The sequence below is a fragment of the Lampris incognitus genome, chromosome 9, assembly GCF_029633865.1.
Source record: "Lampris incognitus isolate fLamInc1 chromosome 9, fLamInc1.hap2, whole genome shotgun sequence".
Lineage (NCBI taxonomy): Eukaryota > Metazoa > Chordata > Actinopteri > Lampriformes > Lampridae > Lampris > Lampris incognitus.
In genome coordinates this window covers 42,748,691-42,768,465 of record NC_079219.1, presented here as the reverse complement: position 1 = coordinate 42,768,465, position 19,775 = coordinate 42,748,691, and the positions used below count along the sequence as shown (strand labels likewise).

The following is a 19,775-nucleotide window of genomic DNA, read 5'->3' as shown; positions in this document are numbered from 1 at the left end:
ACTTTTTTCCTTCAACAATGAAATGATCAACGTTCAAACTGTGTTTTGTGTTAACTCACGTTCTCCTTGTCTTATATTACATTTTATATGAAGATCAGAAACCCTTCAATGTGACAAATATTCAAAAACTAGAGGAAATTAGAAAGGGGGACAAATACTTTTTCACAGTACTGTAGTTGTGAGTGGTAAATAGTCATTTTCAGCATATTCCAGCTTCCTCACTCTTAACAGTCCCAAAAGACCACCTGAGCCCTCCTCTCTCCTCCTTCCTGTCAGATAATTCCTGTAATGCAGTTTGTTTGGACCCAATTGCAGAGAAGAGGCAGAGGCAGTTGGTAAGTACTAAGTCGTTTTACTGGACTTAAGCAAAAACACAATAACAAAAAACAAAAACAAAAACACTGCCAAACAGGGCAGGCAAAAATGCAAAACAGAATGAACATAAAATACTAAACAAAGGGAACACTCTCACACAGCGGAGGCAGATGAGGGTTCAGGAGACACGGGCTTCCACAGACCAACGCGAAGCCTCTCCAAAGACTCGACCACGTATGTCTGCAAAGCACCCAGTCAAATAGTCCCCAGCACAGGTGCACCTAATCACAGGCCAATCAAGGAGACTGGGCGCAGGTGCACCAAAGCACCAATCAAGAGATGGGAGAGCCCAGATCACAGACCATGACAGGTGCACCTAATCACAGGCCAACCAGTACGCAGGTGCCACTCATACTGGCTGATTACAGGCCGATAGGGAAATGTCACCTGTTGGCTGCTGATCCTCTGGCCAGTGATCGCGTCAATTCCCTGCAGTCAAGAAATCTAGCAAGACCATTCTCCATTTGACCAAGAAATACTTGAAATTTTGTTCTTTTTTCAATTTTGTCAAATACAAATGTGTACAACAAACAATATTGTCATGTCAATGTCATGTTGTTTCATCCATATATGTGGCATTTACATGCTAAATGATGTCTGAAATGGCTGTGTACACAAATATAAAGACTCAATGGGTGATATATTTCAACCAAAAATGTATGCCACCCCAAAAAACATTCCTGTGTGGGTTTTCCGGTGAGAGGTGGAGAGTTGCTTCACCAAAAGTTTAGGTCAGCAGTTGCCGTTGATGTTAGCATGTCAAATTTAGCACCTCTGCTAATGTAATGAAAGCTCTTTTGCATACGTTGGGTTTGCATTTTTACTGTTTAAGTTGTATTATGCTGCTCATTCAAAAAGCTTTTTCTGCAATTTAATGTTAACACTTATACCAGGTGACTTTTGAGATGCTTCAGAATCAAAACATGTGATCCATTTCACAATCAGTGCTGTCACATCAGCGAGAAGCTCCTTGTCGTATTGGTAGACTATGATGCTAGCCTCTTATCCCATGATCAATTTCCAGAGGAACAAGTGATAAAGTGATTGTGAGTGACTGAGATTTAGCCATTACTGTATTTTGTCAATGGCAAATTGTCACAGTTTTAACTTTTGAAAATTAGCTAGGAAAATTTGGTGCTGCCCAACATGTCCTGGGAGATTTCATGACATGTTGGACTAATGGGAAGTTCTGGTCATATTACCTGTTCCTTGCATGTGCTAAGGAGGTCTCTTCTCTTATTGACTGGTGTAGCAATAACAATCTGGAACTGAACATCAACAAAACTAAAGAAGTTGTGGTTGACTTCCATAAAAATCAGGGAGCGGTACTACCGCTGGCCATTAACAACCAGGTGATAGACAGAGTGGATCATTTCAAATTCCTTGCGGCTAGAATCTTCTCCTGCCTAAAATGGGAAGACAACTTCAGGACCACCCAGCGGAACGCTCAACAAAGACCATTCGTTTGAAGGCAGCTTGGGAAATTTGGAGCGTCAAGGGTTGCAATGTTACAGTTCTACAGAGATGTAATAGAAGGTGTGCTCACTTTCTCAATAACTGTATGGTATGGCAATTCTACAGCCCATGAGAAAAAACTGTTAGATAGAGTCATGTGCACAGCTGCGAACTCCCTACCAGTTCTGAAACATACAACATTCACATTCAGCAGAAAGGTTTTGAAATTTTAAAGGACTCCTCAAACCTGGCCAACCCTCTCTTCAGTCATCTCCCTTTGGGTAAAAGACTCCACAGTATCAAGACCAGAACATCTTGCTTCCACAATATACAATGGACGTTGTGTCAGCAAAGCCCATAGCATTATCAAAGACCCCAGCCACCCCAGCTATGGACTGTTCCAGCCGCTACCATCAGGCAAGCAGTACCGCAGCCTCAAAGCCCGGACCAGTAGGCTCCAGAACAGCTTTTTCCACCAAGCAACCAGGCTTTTGAACAAAGAACATTAAAGACACTAAGACCGGTGCTGTACTGACTGGTACTGACCTATGGTCTTCAGCGGATCATCAGCTTACACACACACACACACACACACACACACACACACACACACACACACACACACACACACACACACACACACACACACACACACACACAGAGATGTAGCTTGTCATACACAAACACACACAAATATGTAAACAACTGCACACACACACACACACACACACAGCACCTTACATACATTGCACACTATTTATTATTATTACTGCTTTTTTGGTTCTGTTCTGTTTTGTTATTTTATTACTATTGTTGCTGCAGTGTTGAAGAGCCAAAACACGAGAATTTTACTCTCTTGTATAATGAGACGTAACAAATAAAAAATCTTGAATCTTGAAACTGGGATGTTAATGCAATAGTAAACTGCATTTCAATTTTGCTCACGATTACATGTGGCACATCTTTGAAAATTAAATATCGAAATCCTTTACTTAAAAGTGCAAATGCTAATAGAAATATATCATTTATATTTGTTTAAAAAATTGCACACTAATGTGAAAAATGTAGATGCAATTTGGGATTGCATTACAAGTGAACATATTTAAGAATACACTTCGATAAATTTGATGCTTGTCTTGGAATCTAGCTCAAGCACTTCAGACTTGACTTTGGGCTCCAGCTCGAAGACTTGACTCAGTCTTGCATTGAAATACATTAGGGGCATCTCTGATAGCCTAAAGTATGTGATAGCTGCATGAGATGCACATCGAAATTGATTTTGTCTATACACTGTTAAACAAATATAGTACAAGAAGTGTGCAGCATAAATAATTTGAATATGTATATCAGTAGCCTCCCACCTGCAATTGCGACTGCAGTGAACGTCGGGCCAACAGACTTTGGACGACATTTGTTCGATCTAGACAGTCCATGCAGTTGCTACGGAATGTCCCCTCTTGCTGCATCAGCACTTTACCATCTGCATCCACCAGGAAGTATCTGAATAACAGTACACATGCAATACACAGGCTTGAGCACACCATCAATCAAAAATTGCAAAATATTGAGAGGCAGTGGAAAATCCTGATAAATGCACATTACCCAAATTCATCCTGTATTTCAGCGACCATATCCACCAAGATCTGCAAGCGGTGCCACCTCATTCGACTACATTCCTTATGAAAGTCAAATGCTATGTACCTGGGAAGAAAGTGAGAAATGTTGTCAAAACGCCAATGAAGTTAGTTAAGTGTGAGATATACTCAGCCAGGGTTAAGAGAGCAGCTGTTGGCCTTACTTGATCATGCTGTTTGCTAAACTGGTCACCATCTTGTCAAACACCAGCTCCAGTGGCTTCTCTGAGCCTTTTTGATTTATCTGTGATAAAGGGTGAAAAGAATAAACTTGAATAAAAAAAATAGTCTCACACATCTGCATACACACAACAACTTAACAACCATGACGTTTAAGAATATTTCACACCTGAATTGACCATGTAACAGTCCACTCCACAGCATCATAAAAGCAAGAAACACAGATTCTTTTGCTGGCTTTAAATCTATTTCTGAAATTGCTTTCTAAAGTCAAGAGATAATGGTTTATATTTTTCATTGGTTGGGATTGATGGTGACAAATCTTTTCAATACTGTGGTGCCAGAAAATAAGCTATCTGGCAAGTTATATTTATAAATAGAGAGCCAACTTCACCGAGTAAAACCAAAATTCTAGCATGCCCAGCAAACTGTACTAGTACATATCAGTATTTGCATGTACTAGTACGTGTCAGTATTTACAGTGCATCCGGAAAGTATTCACACCCCTTCACTTTCCCCACATTTTGTTATGTTACAGCCTTATTCCAAAATGGATTAAATTCCTTTTTTTCTCATCAATCTACATATAATACCCCATAATGACAAAGTGAAAAAGGTTTTGTAGAAATTTTTGCAAATTTATTAAAAATAAAAAACTTAAATATTGCATGTACGTAAGTATTCACACCCTTTACTCAGTACTTGGTTGAGGCACCCTTGGCAGCGATTACAGCCTCAAGTCTTCTTGGGTATGAAGCTACAAGCTTGGCACACCTATATTTGGGGTATTTCTCCCATTCTTCTCTGCAGATCCTCTCGAGCTCTGTAAGGTTAGATGGGGAGCGTCACTGCACAGCTATTTTTAGGTCTTTCCAGAGATGTTCAATGGGGTTCAAGTCTGGGCTCTGGCTGGGCCACTCAAGGACATTCACAGACTTGTCCTGAAGCCACTCCTTCGTTGTATTGGCTGTGTGCTTAGGGTCGTTGTCGTATTGAAAGGTAAACCTTCACCCCAGTCTGAGGTCCTGAGCGCTCTGGAGCAGGTTTTCATCAAGGATCTCTCTGTACTTTGCTCCATTCTTCTTTCCCTCGATCCTGACTAGTCTCCCAGTTCCTGCCGCTGAAAAACATCCCCACAGCATGATGCTGCCACCATCGTGCTTCACTGTAGGGATGGTATTAGCAAGGTGATGAGAGGTGCCTGGTTTCCTCCAGACATGACGTTTGGCATTCAGGCCAAGGAGTTCAATCTTGGTTTCATCAGACCAGAGAATCTTGTTTCTCATGGTCTGAGAGTCCTTTAGGTGCCTTCTGGCAAACTCCAAGCGGGCTGTCATGTGCCTTTTACTGAGCAGAGGCTTCCGTCTGGCCATTCTACCATAAAGGCGTGACTGGTGGAGTGCTGCAGAGATGGTTGTCCTTCTGGAAGGTTCTCCCATCTCCACAGAGGAACGCTGGAGCTCTGTCAGAGTGACCATCGGGTTCTTGGTCACCTCCCTGACCAAGGCCCTTCTCCGTCTGGCTGGGCGGCCAGGTCTAGGAAGAGCCCTGGTGGATCCAAACTTCTTCCATTTACGAATGATGGAGACCACTGTGCTCTTCGGGACCTTCAAAGCTGTAGAAATGTTTTTGTACCCTTCCCCAGATCTGTGCCTCGATACAATCCTGTCTCAGAGGTCCACAGACAATTCCTTTGACTTTATGGCTTGGTTTCTGCTCTGACATGCACTGTCAACAGTGGGACCTTATATAGACAGGTGTGTGCCTTTCCAAATCATGTTCGATCAATTTAATTTACTACAGGTGTACTCCAATCAAGATGTAGAAACATCTCAAGGATGATCAGTGGAAACAGGATGAACCTGAGCTCAATTTTGAGTGTCATAGCAAAGGGTGTGAATACTTATGTACATGCAATATTTCAGTTTTTTATTTTTAATAAATTTCCAAAAATTTCTACAAAACCTTTTTCACTTTGTCATTATGGGGTATTGTATGTAGATTGATGAGGGAAAAAAAGGAATTTAATCCATTTTGGAATAAGGCTGTAACATAAAAAAATGTGGGGAAAGTGAAGGGGTGTGAATACTTTCCGGATGCACTGTACATGTAATAGTACATATCAGTATTTACATGGCCCCCTTACACAGAAGTAATGAACTCCACAAATTCTCTTCCATTGAATGTTAAAGACTGCTTTTAGTCTTACCAAATTCAAAATCACTTGTCTTCCATAAAGAATAATCTGGGATTCAAAATGTCTCTGGAATCCATCGATCTATACAAATCAAGAAGAGGAAAATTGTGTGCAGAAGTTAAAAATGAATGAATAAAGGACTTGATTTTCCTTAAATAAGTACACAAACAGCTTACATGGTTGACTGTTTTGCTTATCTGAGGCTTTGGTTTGTACTTGAGATTAGGTCTTTGGGACCAGTAGAAGGGGATAGAACCTCGGGTCTGTGAACAAAGAAAGTGTCAACCCAATGAATTGGTTCTGACAACATGCATAAATCTGTCCTTCATGCACGTATTCATCCATTAACTATATTATATTGCCTAAATTTCCCAACACACCTACCAGAAACACTAGCAGATTTTCAGAAGAGGACTTTGGGAGTGTTATGGAAATCTACCAGCAGTAAAGGTGTTTGAAACAACACCCACACTAAAAGAAGGGCATTAAATGTTGACAGAATGCTCAGGACATGGGATGAGATGACTACTGTCTTAAGAGGGAAATGTGATATGACACCAGAAGATCCAAGTTCTGCTCTCATAACCACACACGCTCACCTGTACAAATGAAGCCTTGCCCCCATTATACTGCACAATCTGCTCTGTTTCCACAAAATTTGCAGCGTGGCCCTCTGAATCAATGCCTTAAGACACAAACACGTATCACTACATCAGATTTCAGCCTAAAAAATACACCGTTAGTCTCTGAAATGAAAAGCAACAAGTTGTCCAGTAGCGAAAACACTGCTTGTAGGCTAGACAGCAGAATTACCTCGGACGTAGTAGCGGACACCAGCTCTGAAACAACTCCTCCTAGAGATAATATTCCATTCAAAGACTTTTCCATTAATGCAACATGACTTCATCATGATGACTGGTTTACATCCAAGTCAAGGTTTCAAATTGTGATAATGAAATGAGAAATCTTCAATCAGTAAATTCACTAGTAAAGTAGTTGTTGTACAATTAGAAAGTAGTAAAGAGCTTACATGAGAAAGATGTGATTTTACATATATATATATAAATTGATATAGTTCGGTGGAATTTTGTGTGTGTGTTGGGACACAGTTAAACCTTTGACACTGCCATCCTTATACAGGAAGTACAAATCTTACAGAATGCACAGTGGTCCCTTAGTTTTAACTGCTCAGTACAAGTAAATGGATTGTTTAATTGCAGAGAAATTTAGTGGCATATTTTAGTTGTTTATCATTCATTTTTTGCTGGCTACATTCCATGTGATGTTTCGGATTTAACTGTGCACACAGTCTTAATCAATACACAAATGATATAACGGTGCAAATAGACATACTGTCAACAATAACCGGTAGATATACGTATGTGGTCCTTTGCCTGTGGGGCCTCCTCATATCATGTTATCATTCTACCAAACACTTCTTCTTTCAGCTTGTTCCCTGTTTCTCAGGGGTTACCACAGTAGATTATATAGTTTCCATTGGTACAATGTGAGGGCACAGCACCAATGGCGGCCGTTGTTAACCTGGGGCCTCGACTTATCCAGTATAGTGGAGTCAATCGGCATACTTTTCTGACAAAATTTTACGTCGGATGCCCTTCCAGACACAACCACTAACCCTATGGACGGGGACACAGGTAAAGCGTTGGATGCCATCCCAGTATTCATGGACTTGCACCCATGACTGTCGCGATGTCGCAAACAAACAAACAAACACTATTCTAAGTAAAATGTATAATTGGTTGGGGTTTCTACAGAGAGGGATTCCTTGGTGCAGTTTCTATCCATTAAATATGATTACTAGAAGAGGTACCCGGCGTTGCCCAGGGAAAATGTTTTCACCAAAACAACCAACACGATCTGATCGTTACGATATAATCGATGATGAAATATAGGATAATTTATGATATATGTGATAAACGAATGTCGAATAAACAAATCTTATTAATGAAAATTATCAAATGTCATAATTTTCAATCCATTCATCAAGCTTCTTTGCCAATGTGTGTATTAATCGCTCAGTGCTCAAGTACTTCAGGGTAAACCACATTGCGTGTCTTGTGGCAACAAAAAATTGTCACGTGCTTTGTGATAAGTAAGCTCGCCACTCTCACTCTTGCAGCCTCGAATCCAGGGTGATGATCTGCACTAATAACCCTGGCATCGAGGCTGAAAATTCCTTTGATTTAGATGACGTAACAATGTATGGCATCAAATATAAAAAAGATGCCACATTTTGCCACAAAATAAACTAAATTTCGCAAATAAATCAAATTTTTATCTTGTTTTTTAAATTCTTTTCGAACTGTACAATCCTTGGAAAGTGCTGATTCTAAAGATACCTTTCTTTTTGTTCTACAATTAGTATTTCTGGAGTTTTGAGCAAACATACAAACATACACTCTTGCTTTATATATATATATATATATATATAAAACTACCTTTCTTTTTGTTCTACAATGAGTATTTCTGGAGTTTTAAGCGAACATACAAACATAAACTCTAGCTTTATATACACTACCGTTCAAAAGTTTGGGATCACCCAAACAATTTTGTGTTTTCCATGAAAAGTCACACTTATTCACCACCATATGTTGTGAAATGAATAGAAAATAGAGTCAAGACATTGACAAGGTTAGAAATAATGATTTGTATTTGAAATAAGATTTTTTTTACATCAAACTTTGCTTTCGTCAAAGAATCCTCCATTTGCAGCAATTACAGCATTGCAGACCTTTGGCATTCTAGCTGTTAATTTGTTGAGGTAATCTGGAGAAATTGCACCCCACGCTTCCAGAAGCAGCTCCCACAAGTTGGATTGGTTGGATGGGCACTTCTTTGAGCAGATTGAGTTTCTGGAGCATCACATTTGTGGGGTCAATTAAACGCTCAAAATGGCCAGAAAAAGAGAACTTTCATCTGAAACTCGACAGTCTATTCTTGTTCTTAGAAATGAAGGCTATTCCATGCGAGAAATTGCTAAGAAATTGAAGATTTCCTACACCGGTGTGTACTACTCCCTTCAGAGGACAGCACAAACAGGCTCTAACCAGAGTAGAAAAAGAAGTGGGAGGCCGCGTTGCACAACTGAGCAAGAAGATAAGTACATTAGAGTCTCTAGTTTGAGAAACAGACGCCTCACAGGTCCCCAACTGGCATCTTCATTAAATAGTACCCGCAAAACACCAGTGTCAACATCTACAGTGAAGAGGCGGCTGCGGGATTCTGGGCTTCAGGGCAGAGTGGCACAGAGCCTGTTTGTGCTGTCCTCTGAAGGGAGTAGTACACACCGGTGTAGGAAATCTTCAATTTCTTAGCAATTTCTCGCATGGAATAGCCTTCATTTCTAAGAACAAGAATAGACTGTCGAGTTTCAGATGAAAGTTCTCTTTTTCTGGCCATTTTGAGCGTTTAATTGACCCCACAAATGTGATGCTCCAGAAACTCAATCTGCTCAAAGAAGTGCCCATCCAACCAATCCAACTTGTGGGAGCTGCTTCTGGAAGTGTGGGGTGCAATTTCTCCAGATTACCTCAACAAATTAACAGCTAGAATGCCAAAGGTCTGCAATGCTGTAATTGCTGCAAATGGAGGATTCTTTGACGAAAGCAAAGTTTGATGTAAAAAAAATCTTATTTCAAATACAAATCATTATTTCTAACCTTGTCAATGTCTTGACTCTATTTTCTATTCATTTCACAACATATGGTGGTGAATAAGTGTGACTTTTCATGGAAAACACGAAATTGTTTGGGTGATCCCAAACTTTTGAACGGTAGTGTATGTAGAAAGGTAATATAAATATGAAAGATCTGATTCTGATATATACATATATATCATCGACCTGTATGTGTGGCTGTGGTTCATGAGTTATAGTACACCGGGGTAATCGAGAGAGAAGAACAGAGAGTCTTAGATGACTGGAAAGAAAGAGCTAGCGCTTGCCACAAAATAAAATCAATTTCACAAATAAATCAAAATTTTTACTTGGTTTTTGAAATATTTTTCAAACAGTGCAATACTGGGAAAATGCTGATTCTAAAGATACCTTGCTTTTTGTTCTACAGTGAGTATTTCTGGAATTTTAAGCGAACATACAATCATACACTCTTGCTTTATATATATATATAGAGAGAGAGAGAGAGAGAGAGAGAGAGAGAGAGAGAGAGAGAGAGAGAGAGAGAGAGAGAGAGAGAGAGAGATAGCAGAGGTACCCGGCGTTGCCTGGGGAAAATGTTCTCACCAAAACAACCAACACGATCTGATCTTTACAATATAATGATGATGAAATATAGGATAATTTATGATATGATAAATGTGATAAACGAATGTCGAATAAACGAATGTTATTAATGAAAATTATCAAATGTCATAATTTTCAATCCATTCATCAAGCTTCTTTGCAATGTGTTGCTCAGAGCTCAAGCACCTCAGGGTAAACCACGTTGCATGTGTTACTATTTGGCGCTAGGATAAAAAGCTTTTCTGCACTTCCAGTTCCGGAGGCAGCTACAAACCGCAAATCCAGTGAAGTTGGGACGTTGTGTAAAACAATAAGAAAAACAGAATACAATGATTTGCAAATCCTTTTCGACTTACATTCAATTGAATACATTACAAAGACAAGATATTTAATGTTCAAACTGATAAACTTTATTGTTTTTTGAAAATATTCACTCATTTTGAATTTGATGCCTGCAACACGTTCCAAAGAAGCTGGGACAGGGGCAACATAAGACTGGGAAAGTTGAGGAATGCTCAAAAAACACCTGTTTGGAACATTCCACAGGTGAACAGGTTAATTGGAAACAGGTGAGTGTCATGAGTGTATAAAAGGAGCATCCCCGAAAGGCTCAGTCATTCACAAGCAAGGATGGGGCGAGGTTCACCACTTTGTGAACAACTGCGTGAGCAAATAGTCCGACCGTTTAAGAACAACGTTTCTCAACGTACAATTGCAAGGAAATTTAGGGATTTCGTCATCGACAGTCCATAATATCATCAAAAGATTCAGAGAATCCGGAGAAATCTTTGCATGTAAGCGGCAAGGCCGAAAACCAACACTGAATGCCCATGACCTTCGATCCCTCAGGCGGTACTGCATTAAAAACTGACATCATTCTGTAAAGGATATTACCACGTGGGCTCAGGAACACTTCGGAAAACAATTGTCAGTTAACACAGTTCATCGCTACATCTACAAGTGCAAGTTAAAACTACCAGGCAAAGCGAAAGCCATATATCAACACCACCCAGAAACACCGCCAGCTTCTCTGGGCCCGAGCTCATCTGAGATGGACTGACGTAAAGTGGAAAAGTGTGCTGTGATCTGATGAGTCCACATTTCAAATTGTTTTTGGAAATCATGGGCGTCGTGTCCTCCGGGCTAAAGATGAAAAGGACCATCCAGATTGTTATCAGCGCAAAGTTCAAAAGCCACCGTCTGTGATGGTATGGGGGTGTGTTAGTGCCCATGGTATCATGGGTAGCTTGCACATCTGTGAAGGCACCATTAATGCTGAAAGGTACATACAGGTTTTGGAGCAACATATGCTGCCATCCAAGCGACGTCTTTTTCAGGGACGTCCCTGCTTATTTCAGAAAGACAATGCCAAGCCACATTCTGCACGTGTTACAACAGCGTGGCTTCGTAGTAAAAGAGTGTGGGTACTGGACTGGCCTGCCTGCAGTCCAGACCTGTCTCCCATTGAAAATGTGTGGCGCATTATGAAGCACAAAATACGACAACGGAGACCACGGACTGTTGAGCAACTGAAGTCGTACATCAAGCAAGAATGGGAAAGAATTCCACCTACAAAGCTTCAACAATTAGTGTCCTCAGTTCCCAAACGCTTATTGAGTGTTGTTAAAAGGAAAGGTGATGTAACACAGTGGTGAACATGCCCCTGTCCCAGCTTCTTTGGAACGTGTTTGCAGGCATCAAATTCAAAATGAGTGAATATTCTCAAAAAAACAATAAAGTTTATCAGTTTGAACATTAAATATCTTGTCTTTGTAGTGTATTCAATTGAATATAGGTCGAAAAGGATTGTATTCTGTTTTTATTTACATTTTACACAACGTCCCAACTTCATTGGAATTGGGATTTGTACATACAACTGGCCGTGTGAGAAACATGGAGCAGAAATATTTACTCCAATTGTTTTAAAAGTCTGTGTTGGTTTATGGTAAACATCAACAATCAATTGTCCCCCATGACCAATTGCAATTTCAGTCTAAGAAGCCTAACCTGTTATTTTACAAACCCACCAAATTGTGCTCCAGTATTTCAATTTCATTTTTTTGTTTGTTTGGTTTTTTTTTTTTAAGTTGTATGTGGTCCATCTGGAGGTCACTTTTTTTTCTTCCTTTTGCTCGCTTCTCCAGATGGAAATGTTTAAAGCCGCTTAGGCTAAGTTCAGTCATAATGACATAGTAGTATTTCCATGAGTAATGGAGGGGATGTTTTGTTTGTGGACACTACACTCCATCGCCACTCGGGGGCACTGTGCCGCGATGGATGGCGGAGAGGGACTGCTGTAAGGGAGCAAAAGAACAAGCAGCGCAAGCAAAATAAACTAAATTATATATATATATATATATATATATATATATATATATATATATATATATATAACGTGCATGGATAAGTAGACGTGTTAGCCCTTGGCTTACAGGTCGGACCCTTTAGAACGACTGGTTCGCGTCCCGGGTATGGCGACGGTTCCCCGAACGCGATATTATGAACCCTACATAGGCCTCGCCAAAATCCCGTTTCTGGCTTTGTCACGTGTGCGCCACCGTAGCAACGCGAAAATATGTTGTTATGGGGTTAGCGCTCATCAAGGAAACGCTGTACACCCACAATTTAACCTGTCTAAGTTATCCACAATCAACATTAACGTTTTTAACTCAATCTTTGCTTGCTCCACGTTTGAGCATAGGATACTTCACCCCTTATCATGACTACAAACAAAACGAGCTCCTATATTGTAGTAATATGACTTTTACATTTATACACAGGTAACAACTTACTGATCAGCTTTCTTAAATGTGAGAAAGTCTATTTATTAGATATATGTTCATGTTCAGACAACTAACGTTACTTACCTCCGTTCTGTTGTTGACAGCCAGCAGTCCAAAATTACAAAAGCAGCCAGCTGTCCAAAATTGCGAAAAATACAAAATTACAAAATTGAAGGTAGCTAACGTTAGCTTTGCTTCGCACCGAGTTGATAGTTGATTGTTTCCTTAGCAACGCAGCGGAAATCCGGCGTCCGTTCGCGAGATTTGGGACAGGGTACGGGATTTTGGCGAGGGCTATGTAGGGTTCATAATATCGCTCCCCGAACTGCCCCCTGAATTCGCTATATTGGCATCAGAAGTGGGATGGTGAGACCGTGAGGTCATCGGAAGCGCGTGTGCCCAGACGCGTGAGGGAGCTGATATGCTGAAGCGTGGGGACGCGCTTCCCGAAAGAGGGGGGTAGTGTAAAGAGCATGGATAAGTAGACACGTTAAACGGGTCAAACCCTTTAGAACGACTGGTTAACGTTGCCGCGGTGCGAGAGATACGGGTTTGCGTCCCGGCTGTGGCGACGGTTCCCCGACTGCCCCCTGAATTCGCTACAATACTAGCAGAGGTAGCCGGCGTTGTCCTGGGAAATGCTCTTACCAAAACAACCAACACGATCTTTGTTTTGATGCAGCTCAGGTGAATTTCATACTGAGAAAATCCGTTTGAAACTGAGTTAATTATGATGAAGTCAAAGAACCGGACTCAGAGAAAGACAAGTTTGTATTCATCATGATGTGTCACGACTAACAGCTTGCTCAAAACCACTGATTTCATGATGAGAGTTAAACAACGCTGGAATATTCTAACCTGGAAGTCTACGTGAAAACATCCAATATAAAACAGATTTTACCTGAGTAACTGTGGTGGATCGAGGTGGTTCCATCTAGCGTCAATAAAATATGATGTATGCAAGCCCGTTAGAAATAAGTAAGTACAGCAACAAAAACAAAAAAAAACTGTTGCTTAAAGTAACTCTAAAAAAATAAAAGGTAAAAGCCGCGCTCTCACAAGCTGCCTTGACAACTGTGGAACTTAAACGTCTTGATGCATGCTCAATAATCCAGGTAAGAAAATCACAGAAAGGTGAAAGTTCATATGGATACAACGTTTATTGACAGATACGTTTCATCAATCTTCTAAGTGACATCTTCAATCGCAACTGAATGCAGGTATCCCCACCCTTATAAACAATACAGTGGCATAACAACCTAAACCAACGACCATTTTCATATGCAAATATGTGTGACCATTAACTAGAGTTACAGTAGCCACGTGTACTATTGCCATATTTGCATATGAAACAGATCGTTATGCCACTGTATTGTTTATAAGGGTGGGGATACCTGCAGTCAGTTGAGACTGAAGAGGTCACTTAGATGAGTTGATGAAACGTTTCTCTTCCAATAAACGTTGTGTCCAGATGAACTGATTCAACATTCTGTGATATGGAACTTAAATCTCCCTTGCGAGTTTGTGCAAGACTGCCGATTGATGTGCACTACACTCATGTTCATGTTTTATAGTGGCACTATGAACATATGAACTGATGATTAACAACTTGGTCAATCAAATCATTGTTTTTGGTTTTTAATGGTTTACTGTGCTGTTCTTTTCCAACATGTCTCTATTAGAAAGCTGTCTTGAGTGACTTGACTTGAATAGCTCCCATTGAAATGAGTTGGCTGCCAAGTTCTGTTGATCCAACCTGAAAACATGGTCACCCAGACTGTCTATGGGGAAATGCTTGCATCAACAATACAGTCTATAGCTCGTAAACAATAACACCTTAAATTATGACATGAAAGTTGAATGGAGTTCTTGCATTTTTCAGCGGCTGGATTACAAAATCAATTGATATCTGTGTTGATTTAACTAACATGTATACCATCTGTCCATAATGTGATTGAATGCTACAAAATTGAATTTTTGAAACAGGCTCAGATATAAGCTAAAGGGCTGTATTTTAGCGATCTAAGTGCATGGTCTAAAGGGCATAGTGCAAGTGCATTTACGGCATGTCTAAAACCACTTTTGCTAGTGTAGCGGCCGATAATCTGACCGCAAAGTAAGGCGCATGGCGGGTGTAACATGAAATAAACCAGTCAGTGTCATCTCCCATTCCCTTTAAAATTCAGGTGTGTTTGCACCTAGGTGGATTGCTATTATAATGGCGGATTTGCCATGTAGTATTTTTTCAAAAATATAACATGTTGTGCACCTGCCTGTAGGTGCGTGCATATTACTACCTTAACAATGTGCCCTTAAAATAACAGTAAATTACTGCGCCACTGACTTAAGACCAGTTTTTTGTTGGTCAATTGCGCAATCGCTTTCTGCTGCATTAAGACAGCAATTTAGGAAACAGGAAGAGGAACCTGCTCCCTTACACATCAGCGGAGACATGGTGGAGAGGGTGACAAGCTTCAAATTCCTTGGCCCACACATCTCCCAGGACCTCACATGGACTGTCAATACAACTTCCCTAGTTAAGAAGGCACAGCAGTGGCTTTACTTTCTAAGGACACTGAGGACAGCTCATTTGTCCCAGCCACTGCTGGTGTCCTTCTATCACTGCTCCATAGAAAGCATCCTCACTTATGGCATCTTAGTGTGGTATGCCAGCTGCACGGTTGGCACATAAGAAAGCTCTGCAGAGAGTGATGAAATCAGCACAGAAAACCACTGGCACACAGCTACCTTCACTTGAGGACATATACAGATCTCGCTGCCTACGTCGGACCACAAACATAATCAAGGACTCATCTCAACCAGGCAACCACCATTTCACTCTGCTGCCCTCTGGGAGGCGCTATAGGTCTTTCAAGACCCGTACTTCTAGGCTTTTGAACAGTTTCTACCCAAGTGCCATGAAAGAACTGAATTCTGTTAAACTCTATGGTTGCATTAATATCGTGAAACTGTGCAATAACACCTGTACATTTGGCATGTGCAAAAAAATATGCTGACTTGGGTTAGTGCCATACACAGACTATTTATCTAGTGTAATTACACTAGATAAATTACACTTATTTTTACACTTACGCATACATTAAATGTTGATTGTGCTGCAAATGTGTGTCTATTTGTATTTTGACTATTTGTGTGTGTGTGTGTGTGTGTGTGTGTGTGTATATATATTTTTTTCTTCTTCTTCTTTGTACCACCAGGGAGTTGCACTTAATTTCGTTGTACAGCTGTGCAATGACAAATAAAGGCATTCATTCATTCATTCAATGCGCCTGACCACACCTCATTTTAAGACCAACACGCCCATGGGTGCTCAGATGGGCACAAATACATTTGATATTCAAACAACGTGGTCACTGGATGGGGAAGTGACAACTGCGTCAGTCTGAAACTTGTTAGTTTTTATTTTTTTCTTAACTAGAGCGTGAGTGTCTGTAATAGAACCCAATTTCCCCTCGGAGATTAATAAAGTATTCTGATTCTGATGATTCTGATTCTGATTATTCTGATATGCCACTACCAGCGCCACCTAGGCTGGCATTGACCTGGGCCTTGGGCTATCTCCAAGTGCCCACCATCCTAGCAACGCTGAAAAAAACTCAAGTTTTCATGCATGAAAACCTGATGAAAATGAGCTCAAAGTGACATATTATTATTATCGTTATTATTCATCTTTCGGCTGCTCCCGTTAGGGGTGGCCACAGCGAATCATCCATTTCCATCTCTTAATAATAACAATAATAAAGTAAACAACAAGGTGTCTTTGCACCTACAGTGCTTGGTCCCCTAATTATGGGTATGTTTTACTCCAACATTTACAAATATGACCAATGTAAATAAACTTATAGCAAAAGAAAACACTAAAAACTAGATTTAGTTTCACTCAATAGCAGGCAGTGTGACAACAGCATGCCATTTCCCTAAATGGATTTATTTTGATATAAAGTCGCATTTCATGGACAAAATAATAAAGAACAGCCAAACATTATTTTCTAGAAAAATACATAATTCTCCCTGAAAACATGTATGTAGGCCTATTTCTATGCTGCCATTAATTTGCGCAAATGCATTTTTGATAACCTGGCTGTACTGTGCAGCGCTGTGTGGGACACGGCCGAAGGAATCAAACTTGTGTGTTGGTTTACTTGCATATGTAAGGGTGAATTAAGTTAGACCTAAAACAGGTTGTTTTTGGTTTGATGTTCTTATTTGCCTGTGGGATGGGGGAAACTTTTATAGTTCACTTCCCACAAGCATGCATGCAAGCTAAATTTATTTACAGCAATATTTTTTTCATTTCTACATTTCTGCTCTGTACCAATTTAATCTAATTCAGTGTCAATGGGGGATTATGTTTTTATGCACCTTAATTATACTTTGAATGCATTTTCAATATGAACTGACCTCAAATCAGTAGGATCATATATATACGCATCAGAAAGCAGGGATCAAACTACTCTGCCACCTCTAGACATTCATTTGAGATGAATGATGTGGACAGTGGCAATACCAGCAGGAAAGGATACAGCCATGAACAACGGGATAGGCAAACTTGTGTAGCTGTAAGAAGACACCATTACTTAGCAAAATAAATGGTTTTATCATGTCACAATGAATCTGAATCTGTTCGGACACCTACAATGTATTGACTTTAGTTTACCTCTGGTTGTGCGATGAATTCTCGCAGGAGATGACCATTCCAGACAAAGCGCTGATCTGCCTAGAAGAAGCAGTAGAATTAGCTTATGTCAGTTCATAACAGAATGTGCAGAATTCAAATGAATTATATTTGCAGTGGTCAGTAAAAAAATTACACCACCAGCCACAAGGAACATGCCAATTCTGGCTGTGGCTGGTAGTTGTAATGATGAACGAACAACTTTGGTAATCAAAAACTGTTTTACTGATATATCAAATAATATCATTCACTATTATGAGTAGATAAAGACAGACTTGGAGCATGTCCTCTCCTTCAAGTTTCTAGGAGTACAGCTAGATGGTTAGCTGGACTGGACCACTAACGCAGACATATTCTATAAAAAGGGATAGTGAAAGATATTTCTTAAGAAACTGGGCTATTTTAATGTTTGCAATACTGTGATTTGTATTTTATCAGTGTTGCTGCTAGCACCATTCTTATGCCTGTGTTTGAAGGGGACTCTCCAGAAAAGGAAGGCAGGGAGGTTGAATAAGCTCATTAAGAAAGCCCACCCCCATTTTATGCTTACCACTGGACACTCTTAAGGGAGGTGTGCATAAGAAACTATTGAAAACAGTGGAAGGTTTCATCCGTAATGCTCATCCCCTTCAAAGTGTGATTATGGAGCAGAGGATCTTACTTTGCAGAATGTTTTAATGGCATAAGGTTCAAGAGATCTTTCTTCACCTGCAGGTAGTCATATCTCTTAAATTGGGTAACAGGCTGCTGAGATGGCCTTAACTCAATGTGTTCAAATGCACTCCAATACTGGAATTACAAGTTTTTAAGCAACTAGGACTGAACCTGATAACATATTGCTTTTTTTTGAAGAAATGTGTCTTGTTGCTGTAATGGATCATGTCACTGGTTCATTTTCAGTGAGTTCATTTTCAGTCACTGGTTCATTTTCAGTGGTTCATTTTCATGTCACTGGTTCAAGTTCAGTGGATTAGCAAGGAGGAAGTGAGGGCAGCTATGAAGAGGATGAAGAGGGGAAAGGCAGTTGGTCCTGATGACACACCTGTGGAGGCATGGAGATGTTTAGGAGAGATGGCAGTGAGGTTTTTAACTAGATTGTTTAACACAATCTTGGAAAGTGAGAGGATGCCTGAGAAGTGGAGAAGAAGCATACTGGTACTGATTTTCAAGAACAAGGGCGATGTAAAGAACTGTAGCAACTACAGAGGTATAAAGTTGATCAGCCACAGAATGAAGATTTGGGAAAGAGTAATAGAAGCTAGGTTAAGAGGAGAGGTGATGATTAGCAAGCAGCAGTATGGTTTCATGCCACGAAAGAGCACCACAGATGCGATGTTTGCTTTGAGAATGTTGATTGAGAAGTATAGAGATGGCCAGGAGTTACATTGTGTCTTTGTGGATTTAGAGAAAGCATATGACAGGGTGCCGAGAGAGGAGGTGTGGTATTGTATGAGGAAGTCGGGAGTTGCAGAGAGGTATGTAGGAGTGGTGCAAGATATGTATGAGGGAAGTGTGACAATGGTGCGGTGTGCGGTTGGAATGACATATGGGTTCAAGGTGGAGGTGGGATTACATCAAGGATCGGCTCTGAGCCTTTTCTTGTTTGCAATGGTGATGGACAGGTTGACAGACAAGATCAGGCAGGGGTCTCCATGGACGATGACGTTCGCGGATGAAATTGTGATCTGTAGCAAGAGTAGGGTGCAGGTTGAGGAGAGCCTGGAGAGGTGGAGGTATGCACTGGAGAGAAGAAGAATGACGGTCAATAGGAGCAAGACGGAATACCTATGCGTGAATGAGAGGGAGGCCAGTGGAATGGTCAGGATGCAAGGAGTGGAGGTGACGAAGGCATATGAGTTTAAATACTTGGGGTCAACTGTCCAAAGTAACGGGGAGTGCAGTACAGAGGTGAAGAAGAGAGTACAGGCAGGGTGGAGTGGGTGGAGAAGAGTGTCAGGAGTGATTTGCGGCAGAAGGGTACCAGCAAGAGTTAAAGGGAAGGTTTACAGGATGGTTGTGAGACCAGCTATGTTATATGGTTTGGAGACAGTGGAACTGACGAAAAGACAGGAGGCGGAGCTGGAGGTGGCAGAGTTGAAGATGCTAAGATTTTTACTGGGAGTGATGAAGAAGGACAGGACTAGGAATGATTATATTAGAGGGACTGCTCAAGTTGGTGTGTGGAGGAGAGATG

At 40.6% G+C, this 19,775-nt stretch overlaps 1 protein-coding gene across 1 annotated transcript in view; it reads right to left on the bottom strand.

Moving 5' to 3' along the window:
- The window catches only part of sacm1lb (SAC1 like phosphatidylinositide phosphatase b), a 64,701-nt gene that overhangs the window by 7,279 nt on the left and 37,647 nt on the right, over window positions 1-19,775 (bottom strand). The window contains exons 6-14 of the mRNA XM_056286035.1: window positions 17,564-17,623; window positions 17,430-17,463; window positions 6,655-6,756; window positions 6,441-6,526; window positions 6,018-6,104; window positions 5,854-5,922; window positions 3,629-3,708; window positions 3,433-3,531; window positions 3,192-3,330 (exon numbers count right to left, since the gene is read on the bottom strand). Of these exons, the coding sequence (XP_056142010.1) occupies window positions 3,192-3,330; window positions 3,433-3,531; window positions 3,629-3,708; window positions 5,854-5,922; window positions 6,018-6,104; window positions 6,441-6,526; window positions 6,655-6,756; window positions 17,430-17,463; window positions 17,564-17,623 (756 nt within the window). The remainder of the gene's footprint in view (window positions 1-3,191; window positions 3,331-3,432; window positions 3,532-3,628; window positions 3,709-5,853; window positions 5,923-6,017; window positions 6,105-6,440; window positions 6,527-6,654; window positions 6,757-17,429; window positions 17,464-17,563; window positions 17,624-19,775) is intronic.